At 42.7% G+C, this 12,218-nt stretch overlaps 1 protein-coding gene across 1 annotated transcript in view; it reads right to left on the reverse strand.

The window, feature by feature from the left end:
* The window catches only part of LOC122559510 (A disintegrin and metalloproteinase with thrombospondin motifs 20-like), a 373,826-nt gene that overhangs the window by 47,894 nt on the left and 313,714 nt on the right, over window positions 1-12,218 (reverse strand). Inside the window, exon 30 of the mRNA XM_043709081.1 lies at window positions 7,217-7,390. Coding sequence (XP_043565016.1) covers window positions 7,217-7,390 — 174 coding nt within the window. The remainder of the gene's footprint in view (window positions 1-7,216; window positions 7,391-12,218) is intronic.

Genomic DNA, 12,218 nt, shown 5'->3' on the forward strand with positions numbered 1-12,218 from the left:
CAGTTTTTCACCTCTGATCTCAAATTTAGATCTCTGCGCTCCCTGCTGAATCAGGAAACTCTCCAAATCCCTCTTGAGGATCGTAATTCAATTGAGCCAGCAGTCACTCACTGTGTTAGCTGGCAGCTGAGTCCACATATTGGCAAGTTTACATACTACGTAAAAGAATTGGGGAATTTTAAAAAGGGAGCATCCCTGCAGAGTGATACAATCTCTAGCATGCTTCATTTCTTTTTCTCTCCTTTATAGAAAAAGTATTCTTTCATGGTATGTTGGCAATATATGCAAGGCCAACATTTGTTACCAATTGCCTTGAACAGAGTGGACTGGTAGGCAATTTAAGATAGAACCACATTGCTATACACCTGCAGTCATAAATAATCCAGTTTAGGTAATTCCCCTAATGACAGTAGTGAACCAGATGGATTTTTATGACAACGATAGTTTCAGAGTTACCATTACTCTGAAGGGTTTTCAATTCCAGATTTCGTTAACTGACTTCAAATCCCCCAACTGCCCCAATGTATCTGTCACAGCAGAGTTATTTGTGCTTCAAATTCTAACCACACTTGGAATGCCTCTGCTCCCTATCATTTGGTGAATACTTGCCAACGATTAATTTGACCAATTTCTGACAAAACCTTTGATTAGACGGGTGTAATTACAACATTTAAAAAAAAGGCATCTGGATGGGTACATGAATAGTAATGGTTTAGAGAGATATGGGTCAAATGCTGGCAACGGAACTAGATTAGTTTAGATACCTGGCTGGGATGGACAAGTCGGACTGAAATGTCTGTTTCTATGCTATACATTTATGAATCCATAACTCTACTATGAAAAGTAAAGCCATTAATGCTTAGAACACTCTGTTGAATGCTGTCAAATTGATTTACATGACTTGGAGATGCCGGTGTTGGACTGGGGTGGACAAAGTTAAAAAACTTTCCCCATTCCTGAAGAAGGGCTTATGCCCGAAACGTCGATTCTCCTGTTCCCTGGATGCTGCCTGACCTGCTGCGCTTTTCCAGCAACACATTTCCAGCTCTGATCTCCAGCATCTGCAGACCTCACTTTCTCCTCAAAGTTAAAAATCACACAACATCAGGTTATAGTCCAACAGGTTTATTTGGAAGCACTAGGCTTTGGAGCGCCGCTCCTTCATCAGGTGGTTGTGGAAGTGAAGATCATGCTCATAGACACCACCACACACCACTACCACAGGCCCATCAACACGACAAACTGCCAGCTCAAAGTGGAGAGGATCTCCAAGAAGATAACGGATATTGACACAGACTTCTGTGAGCACGATCTTAATCTCCGCAACCACCTGATGAAGGAGCAGCGCTCCAAACGCTAGTGCTTCCAAATAAACCTGATGGACTATAACCTGGTGTTGTGTGATTTTTAAAATTGATTCACTGCCCAGAACAACAACAAAGGAAAAATAATATGTATTTTTGCCATCAGACCAGTGAAGTAGAAGATTAATAATATTATGATGAAACTGATATAATTTTTTTTCCAAAAACATGGCACTTCTAGCTAAGCCAACATTGACTGCTTGCCCCTAGTTGCCTTTGAAAAGGTGATGGTGAGTTAACCTGTTGAATTTGTGGAGTCTATGTGCGGTAGGTACAATGCGGTTATAAAGAGAAGTCCAGAATTTTTAATTCCGCCATAGTGAAGGAACAGTGATATAGTTCCAAGTCAGGATGGTGTGCGAATTGAATGATGTTCTCATGTCTCAGTCATCCCAGCTGGGAAAGGTCATGGGATTGGAAGGTTCCATTAAAGTGGCCTTAAGGATAATCGAGCAGGAGTCAGTCATTCAGTGCCCACTGCATCATTCTAGGTCATGGTGTGTGTTACACTGCAGTTTGTATATAGTACACACAGTGGCTGTTGAGAGTTGATGGTGGAAAGAATGAGTATTGAAGGTATTGGACCTTGTGACAATCAAATGGGTTGCTTTTTTCTGGTGTTATTGAATATTAACACATGTTGGCAAGTGGAGATTATTCCCTAAGACCCGTGACTTGTACTTTGTAGATGGTGAAAGGCTTTGAGGAGTCAGGATATGAATTACTTACCAGAATATATTCTGACCTGTTCTTGGAGTTACACCATTTGTCGAGAGTGTGGTGCTGGAAAAGCATAGCAGGTCAGGCAGCATCCGAGGAGCAGGAGAATCGACATTTCAGGCACAAGGCCTGTGTTTTTCCAGCACCACACTCTCGACTCTGATCTCCAGCATCTGCAGTCCCCACTTTCCCCTATTTGCCCAATTCTATATTGAAAGAGGTGGATTTTGTGGTGGCAATGCCATTGAATGTCAAAAGGGATGTTCAGATTTGCTCTTGATGGAGATGGTCATTGCCTGGCATTTGTGCAGTACAAATCTTACTTGCCACTTATCAGAGCTGAAAATGTGTTGCTGGAACAGCGCAGCAGGTCAGGCAGCATCCAGGGATCAGGAGAATCGACGTTTCGGGCATAAGCCCTTCTTCAGGAAAGCTGTTCTAGTATGACTACAACACTGACATCTACCTGGTAACATAGAAAATTGCTTAGGGATGTCCTATACACATAAAAGGAGGACAAATCAACCTGGCCAATTGTCATGCTATCGGCCTACTTTCAATTAACAGCAGAGTTTGGGACTTCAGGAATCCCTTCTCCAGGGATTCTCCTGATCCCTGGATGCTGCCTGACCTGCTGTGCTGTTCCAGAAACACATTTTCAGCTCTGATCTCCAGCATCTGCAGACCTCACTTTCTCCTGCCACTTATCAGCCCAAGTTTGAATGCTGCGCAGGTCTTACTGCATTCAGACATGGACTGCTTCAGCGTCGGAGGTATTATGAACAGCGATGAACATTGTGCAATCATCGATGAACATGCCCACTCTGACCTTAACAAGGAGAGAATATAACTGATGAAGCAGCTGAAGATATTTCAGACAAGAATACTATCCCGACGACCTCCTGCAAAAATGTCCTGGGATTAGAGTCATAGAGTTATGGAGATGTACAGCATGGAAACAGATCCTTCAGTCCAACCCATCCATGCTGACCAGATATCCCAACTCAATCTAGTCCCTGATTGACCTCCAAAAACCACAACCATCTCCCAAATTGTCAGGAATGACTTCAACCAGTGGATAGTTTTCCCTCGAATTCTCCATAATACCAGCCTTGCTTTGGATACTTGATGCCACATTTGGTCAAAGGTTGCCTTGATGTCAGAGGTAGTCACAGTTATCTCACCTTGAGTTTGGGTCTTTAGTTCATGTTTGGACCAAGCTGAGTGGTCTTGGTGAAATTCCAACCTAAATGCCAGTGTGCATGTCATTACTGTTTAAGTGCTGCTAGTTAGCAATGTCAATGACCCCTTCCCAAACTCTGCTGATAATTGAAAGTCGGCCGATAGCATGACAATTGGCCAGGTTGTTTTGTCCTCCTTTTATGTGTACAGGACATCCCTAAGCAATTTTCTATGTTACCAGGTAGATGTCAGTGTTGTACCCATACTAGAACAGCTTGGCCAGAGGTCACAACTAATTCTGGAGCATAAGACTTCAGTTTTGCACTATCCAATGTTGTCAGTGTTTGGCACGATATCACAGGGAGTGAATTATAATGGCTGAAAGACTGGCATCTGTGATCTGGGATCTCAGGAGAAGACGGAGTTGCTCCTTTAATTGGTAAGTCTAACTGCTGAAGATAGATTCAAATGATTCAGTTTTGCCTGTTTCACTGATGTTCTTGTCTCTTCCATCATTGAGGATTGGGATATTTGTATAGCCTCCACCTCCAGTCAGTTCTTTAAACTTCCACTGCCATTCAGGACTGGAGGTGGAATGACTGCAGAGCTTTGATCTGATCCTTTGGTTGTGGGATTGCATTGGATCTGTCTGTCACATGGAATGTACACTGTTTGGCTTCCAAGTATGTCTGCACTGTAGCTTCACCAGGTTAACATCTTATCGTTAGGCATTCCTGGTGCTGCTCTCAGCATTACCATCTATATACTTAATTGGCCTAAGGTTGATCTCCTAGCCTGATCGCCACAGTAGACTGGGGGATATGCTAAGCCAGATTTAGTGACTGTGATTGTGTATAGTTCTGCTGCAGCAGATAGCCCAGAAAACATCATGGATGGTCAATTTGATTTGCTAGACCTGTTTGAAATCTATCCCATTTAGCATGGTGATAGAGGGATCAACATGAAGACGAATATCCTCAGTGTGAATACAGGACTGTTGGCCAGAAGGGTTGTGCAATGGTCATCTCACAATATTGTCATGGATTAATGTCTTAGGTTGAATGGTGAAAATATGATATTTTAAGTTTTGATGTAGTGCTCCAGTAAGGCTGTACTTTTGAACACTGCACTCAATTCTGGTTACCAGAACAGAAGGTAAATGTCAAACCTTGTGAACTATATAATCTTGCATTAAAGAGCTGAGTTATGAGAAAAAATTGCAAAATTTGCACTCTTCAGACTTGAAAGGATATGAAGATAAGAGAAATTCAACTGTATTGGATATTAAGTAGATCATAAAAGATTAGATTAGAGCATAATTTCAAGGCATATGAGAATTATTAACTAAAGGGGGTTTAAAATGATTAACTTGGTGGGTGTTCTTGAATAAAGTTCTGCAGAAAGAACCTGATGCAATAACAAGAGTTGATGGCAAAATATATTCTTACAGTTTAAAGAAGTACAGGTTTTTTTTGGATTAGATTAGATTCCCTACAGTGTGGAAACAGGCCCTTCGGCCCAACAAGCCCACACTGACCCAGAAGCCCAGACCCATTCCCCTATATGTTGCACCTAACACTACGGGCAATTTAGCATGGCCAATTCACCTAAGCTGCACATCTTTGGACTGTGGGAGGAAACCAGAGCACCTGGAGGAAACCCACGCAGACACGGGGAGAATGCACAAACTCCACACAGACAGCTGCCCGAGGCGGGAGTTGAACCCAGGTCCCTGGCGGTGTGAGGCAGTGGTGCTAACCATGGTGCCACCATGCCAACTCAAACGTGGACATCACAGGGGCAGATATGAGAGAGCTTGTGGGTCATGAGTAGGTGGCAGCTGATTGCAGAAAGAGTTATGGGATTGCTTAGGGCAGGATGGTGGGGGGGGGGGGGAAATGCCTGGAGGAGAGAGCACACCTGCTGTGCTTGGCCCACAAGCCATGCTTCAAAGACAATTAAATGCTCCAACTTGCTATTACTTCTTTCCTTCACATTGAATTTCCCCAACCATGGAAAACCTGGACCAACAGTCTGTTATAATGTAAGGTATGCAATCTCATTAACATATATAAATATCTGACTTAATGTTGAGAGCAGTTTAGACTCCTGAACCCACTCTCAAAGCCTCACAAAACCCACATTTGTTAAAAATTAAGTAGTCATTTTGAAAGCTGAATTGTAATTATATTTTAGGTTTTTAAAACTTTTAAAGTTTCCCTATCCACTCCTCTTCCAACAATGATGAGGGTTAAAATTCCTTCAATTGTTTGTAAAATTCTTTGAACCTTACCTGTCAGTGCAGATGGAGAATAGACAAGTTACAGTGATAGGCAGGCTTAATGCAGGCACCTGAGAAAGCCATAAATGCTGACAGAAGGCATAGGATTGAGCTCAGCAAGATGCCTATAGTCCAACAGACTTATTTGGAAGCACTAGCTTCTGAAATGCTGCTCCTTTTTCAGGTCATTGTGGAGCAGGATCATAGAACCCAGATAATAGCACAAGATAATAGTGTCATGCAACTGATATGGTATACTGAACAAACCTAGATCGCTGTTAAGCCTTTAATCTTTTAGAATGGGTTGCACGTTCCAATTCATTCATTCATAAATCCCTGAACTACTTTCAAGTCACATTCCCAAGATAACTTAAGGTTTTATATTAGAAAAAGTTGACATCTCAGCTCAGACAATGCATTAAAGGTGTGAGGTTAGAGTCTTCAATCTTGAGTCAGGCTGGTTCTATTTCCAAAGTAGAAACTGATAAAATGTCACATGGATTGACTGCCTGCAGACTCTAATTTGAACAAATTAGAATGTATCTGCAAATATAATTCTGCAAATGCAAATTCACCCCATAGCCTTATATGTGTGTGTGTGTGTGCAATATTATTAATGAATTGAAACCTGAAACCCATTCTAAAAGATGAAAGACATAACAGAAATTCAGGTTTGTTCAATATATCGCATCAGTTGTAAATATTATAGTCTTTTGCTCTAAATTCTATGTCCTATGATTCTGTCCCACTAGCTACCTGACAAAGGAGCAGTGCTCCAAAAGCTTGTACTTCTATAGTTGGACTATAACATGGTGCTATGTGATTTTTAACTTACTGAAGTGAAGAATTGCAGTGTCTTTCAGTTGGTATCATTACATGAAGATAAGTTGTACCAATTGATCTAAATGAATCTGCCACATACCCTGTATTATCAACGATTATGACATACGGCAGTTTGACGATTCCAAACTAGCTTCACCTCTTCAAGCATTTACCTACAGGGAAGCTGGTGTAAAAATGCATGAACATCCAGTTCAGATAATTTGACTGTTTATCCCTAAGTTTCTATTACAGTACAAATAGATTGATAGCATTGTTAATCAAAATCAGATTCCCTCAGAGCACTTGCTTCTGATTAACACAACTAGACAAAATAAAATATCTACATTAGGCCAAATGGAATTGCTACATGAAAAAGATTGCCGGCAAAACCTTTTCTTTAACTGAAGAATTAAACTCTGGACTAAATCACTTAAGAAACATTTTAGATGCTCAAAGGCACAATGATTTTGATATGATTGAAATACAGTCCAACGCAGAAAGCAAGCAGCAGAAATACAAACTGCTGTCACAAATTCAGAGACATTCCAGGAACATGTCACTGGACAGGCTTTTTTATAAATGAGTGAAACAGCTATACTACAGGGTTAAAGTTCTGGTGCAGCAAGTAAGGGAACATTTAAACAATCCTGTCTGGATTTTCTTTGGAGACAGTTTGTGGCTTCCTTTCGAGTTCCCATGCATATCTGGTTTGGCACCTGGTCAAATAACTGTAGGCACTATTTATGCAAACATTTATTTGAAGTCCTTACTCCAGAGGCAGCCCCATAAAAGAAGCCCCTCTGTCATTTCTGACGTTAACTTTTTCATCTTATCAGGCCATACTTACATCTTCCCATTCATCTGCAAGCCATTCATAGTGCAGACAGTCAGGCAGCCGGCACTGCTGTGTGCCGGCTGGCTGAGAGAATGGATCGCACGTCTCCTCGCTTATTCGACCTACGCCCTTCAGCCGGCAGAAGACCTCCCTCTGCTGATATCCTACTCCACAGGTCACCGAACACTATCAGCAAAAAGAACAAAAAAGAGCAAGAGAGAGAAAACAACAGGTGAAGGTGAAGACTGTACGAGAATAACAATGTTAACATGACCAGGTGGGTTGAATGCATTCATTTTCCTGCATATTTCTTGCACATAAAAGCAAAAATTGAAGCGAGGTTAGCAATATATAATGGCCATCCTGTGCGACTGACTTTGTTTGATATAGTTAAGCTATCTGAGACTTCACGTACGGAGCAAATCGTGTATGAATCGCCGAGTAAGAGGGAGACGGAATTTTTTTTTTGTTTGAAACTTGACAGAGCAATTACTTCTCCATCAGGCTTACATTCCATGAGAAACCTAACCACAAAATAAAGAGCAGCTGTTGAGGTCAATCAGACCATTCTCCAGATATTTGACTTGGGGGAGCTCTTCTCTATCAACGGCAGCTGCCGAACTGAATAAATTACTTCGATGTCCCCATTTTCAGGAAACTGATTACTGTATATTCAAAATGACTGTATGGTTTCATTAGGCACGGTTGACGTATAACACTCAATGTGTTCACCCGTGTCCAATGGTTTTGTAAAATTGGTTTCTGCTTTGAACTCCTGTTTCCTATAACTTGCTTATCTCCATGCAGACTTGTGGTAAAGAAAGACATAGGGTCAGACAGCACAGACATAGACCCATACTGAAGTCTGCCAAACCAGGCTTCCCAAACTAAAGCAGTCCCATTTGCCCGCATTTGGCCTATATCCCTCTAAACATTTCCTAATCATGTACCTGCCCAAATGTCTTTTAAATGTTGTAACGTAGGCATCCACTACTTCCTCTTGCAGTTCATTCCACATACAAACCACCCTCTGCATTTTCTCCTCTCACTTTAAAAATATGGCACCTGGTTTTGAACTCCCCAAATCTAGATTAGAGAGATGCTGGAAAAGCAGAGTAGGTCAGGCAGCATCCAAGGAGCAGGAAAATCAAAATTTCAAGCAAAAGCCCTGAACTCCCCCACCCTAGGGGAAAGACCCTTTGCTATTCACCTCATCTATGCCCCTCATGATTTTAAAATACTCTTACGCTCCAGTGAAAAAGTTGCAGCCTATTCACACTCGCCTCAACTCAAACCCTCCCAGTCCCAGAAACATTCTGGTAAATCTTTTTTCTGAACCTTCTCCAATTTAATCATATCTTTTCTATTATGTAGCACCTTTCATGACCTCCGGTGTCTCCCAGTCCCACAGTGTAAAAGTCAATGCCAACTCCACCCACTGGCTTGGCCAGTTCACCCCTCAACAATTTTAGTGTTGCTGAACAAAGAGACCTTGGAGTGCAGGTTCATAGCTACTTGAAAGTGGAGTCAAAGGTGGATAGGATAGTGAAGAAGGCGTTAGGTCTGCTTTCCTTTATTGGCAGAGTATTGAGTACAGGAGTTGGGAGGTCATGTTGAGGCTGTATAGGACATTGGTTAGGCCACTTTTGGAAAATTGCGTGCAATTCTGGTCTCCTTCCTATCAGAAAGATGTTGTGAAACTTGAAAGGGTTCAGAAAAGGTTTACAAGGATGTTGCCAGGGTTGGAGGATTTGAGCTGTAGGGAGAGGCTGAACAGGCTGGGGCTGTTTTCCCTGGAGCATCGGAGGACGAGGGGTGACCTTATAGAGGCTCACAAAATTATGAGGGGCATGGATAGGATAAATAGGCAAAGTCTTTTCCCTGGGGTGGGGAGTCCAGAACTAGAGGGCATAGGTTTAGGGTGAGAGGGGAAAGATATAAAAGAGACCTAAGGGGCAACTTTTTCACACAGAGGGTGGTACGGGTATGGAATGAGCTGCCAGAGGAAGTGGTGTAGGCTGGTACAATTGCGACATTTAAGAGGCATTTGGATGGGTATATGAATAGGAAGTGTTTGGAGGGATATCGGCCGGGTGCTGGAAGGTGGGACTAGATTGGGTTGGGATATCTGGTTGGCATGGACGGGTTGGACCGAAGGTTCTGTTTCCATGCTGTACATCTCTATGACTCTAATGTCAAGCTGTCAATTGGCTTGAGGTGCATCTTCTGCCCTGACCAGGGAGAATTCCTGATGAAGGGCTTATGCCCGAAATGTCAACTCTCCTGCCCCTCAGATGCTGCCTGACCTGCTGTGCTTTTCCAGCACCTCGCTTTTCAACCTGACTCTCCAGCATCAGCAGTCCTCACGTTCTCCCTGACCAAGGAGGAAGTCCTGCCTGTAGGGATTTATAGGTAATCCATATTCCTAGTGGCTTTCTAGTCCTGATAGTTGGCTGTGACGGAGTTGGCAGCAGGAGGACAGTGGGATGTTGTTGAAACGTGGTCCCAGAGAAGGAGTGAATGGGAGGCTGGAGTCGACAAGGATTTGGGGAAGGGCAAAGCTGGAGAAATGAATGCCTTGGTAAATGCCTCTCAGTAGCAAAGTGGACCGCAAAAGAAGGCACCCCACCCACTTTTGCCTGGCCACCAATTCACAGTGTTTCACATGGCAGGAAGAACACATTTTCTGACCATGAGTAATTGGTGACAGGAGGGGGTTCTGAACTGGACACTGATTGGTTACATAAAGGTCTCAAGAATGCCACCTCTGCCCCGAGTAAATGGTTCAAAAGGTTAGGTTCTGGGAATGTTTAATTCTACTATCCCCACCTGACTGCTGCCTTTTAGGGGAAGCAATGCCCTAGTGGTATTAGTGCTGGATTGTTAATCCAGAGACCCAGCATTGTTTTGGGGACCTGGGTTTGAATCCTGCCACAGCAGATGGTGGAATCTGAATTCAATTTCAATTAAGAATCTAATGACCCTGGACCCACTGTTGATTGCCAGGGAGAAACCCAACTGTTTCACTAATGTCCTTTAGGGAAGGGAAGTGCCATGCTTACCTGATCTGGCCTACGTGCGGCTCCAGACCCACAGCAATGTGAGTGACTCTTAACTGCCCTCTGGGCAATCAGGCATGGGCAATAAATGCTGGCCTAGCCATCCACACCCTCATCCTGTGAATGAATAACAAATCCCCCTGCATCTGCCATCATATCCCAGGAGCCTGGAAAATCCAGTCCATGGTCATAAGGGAAATGCCACAGCCACTACTTAGAGGATTACCCTTACACAGCTGGTAATTGCTAAATTAGACATAAAAGTAATAATGTAACTGAATAATTTAATATTCTTTAGAAATCTTCACTGCCACAAAACAGTGACTGTGTAAAATTCTCAAAAGGTGGCTAGGAATAAGTAATTTTAAAAACAAGGGCTTATTTAGGGCATTTAGATGGCAGAATACCCAAGTAAATTGTGTTCTCTGAACCTGGGACTTGTTTGAATCCAATACAGATGGATCGACATTGATAAATTGTGGGACTACATTCTCTGACTGGAGTAGTTTCATTGATGTTATGGCAGACATTATTGACCATATTCCTATTGAGCAGGAACACATCGAATAACACAGACTTGTTACTGTAAAGCCTACCCTCTGTGAGCAAGTTCTTAGTCTCCTACCCTATGATTGCTTTGGATGTCTTAGTCTCAGGTTTTCACTGACAGTCTTTCAGTGATAATTCCTGGAGCAGTTTTACAATGAGGGCAGGATTTAACTGTCCCCTACTGCTGGGTTAGCAGAGGCAGGGGGAGCAAAGTACAATTCAGCAGGTGCCATTCAGATAGGCTGGCAGCTCACTGAGGTGGGACCTCTACCCCTGACTCTGGAGAAAGTCCCACCTCAGAATCAGGGAGAGAAATCCTACCTCCAGCCAACTAATTCCCCATGGAGTGATAAACAGCTGCAGGGCTGAGATAGCAGCGAGGATGCAATCCTTTCTCAAAAGATAACGGGACTTGCCATCCAAAAAATGCTGCCTCATGCTAAAGGTGCTACGTAAATGCAATGTACAATTATTAGCACACTTATTCAAACCAGTTAGAAGGATAGCTGCTGATGGATATTCCGATGCTGTACAGGGTGCTGTACCAGGGTTGGAGGCCATGGCATATCATTATGGGGGAAACTATAGGGGATTTCACTGAGAGATGCTTGAAATGAGAATATATTCTCTTCTTCAGTACTAATATTCTTTATTTGAACATCCACATTCCTGTTTCTTTATCAAATACAAGTAGGTAAACAACATTTCTGAAAATTGAAATGGCAGACTGGCACAATAAGTAGATGTTCAAATAATGTCATTAGTTAAGTTTGATTGCTTGGTTGACATGAGCCGTTGTTAAAGGGCTGTGATGTGGAGCTGCTGGTGTTGGACTGGGATGGACAAAGTCAGAAGTCACCCAACACCAGATTATAGTCCAACAGATTTACTTAAGATCACAAGCTTTTAGAGCACTGCTCGTTCGTTGAATGAAGTCACCTGACAAAGCAGCAGTGTTCCAAAAGCTTGCGATTTTAAATAAACCTGTTGGACCACAGCCTGGTGTTGGGTGACTTCTGACTTTGCTAAGGGGCTGGGTCTATGAGGGACTGGACTGATGATCTACATTTAGATCCTTTCAAGAGGTTAACTAATTTTGGGAGAGGTTTCCATGGGTAACGTTGGCACAGTCTGGAAAGAATTAGCTGGACGGTCTGAATAGCCACTTCATTTTATCCATTGGCTTTTTATATTCTTACATTGCATTCAAGACAAGTTATTTAATATGATTCAAAAACCAGAACGTCACCACCTCTAGCTCTATGGATGCAGAACTGAAGCAGCAAATCTGCAGGAAGTTGTAACTTTCACTGGGTATACCCCTGTGCCCATTCCTATTCAACACAATTTGCTCAGCTACAGAAGCATGCTCACAATTTCCTCACATGGTGAGGCACTGCTTCCAA

Source organism: Chiloscyllium plagiosum, chromosome 19, assembly GCF_004010195.1.
Source record: "Chiloscyllium plagiosum isolate BGI_BamShark_2017 chromosome 19, ASM401019v2, whole genome shotgun sequence".
Classification (NCBI taxonomy): Eukaryota; Metazoa; Chordata; class Chondrichthyes; order Orectolobiformes; family Hemiscylliidae; genus Chiloscyllium; species Chiloscyllium plagiosum.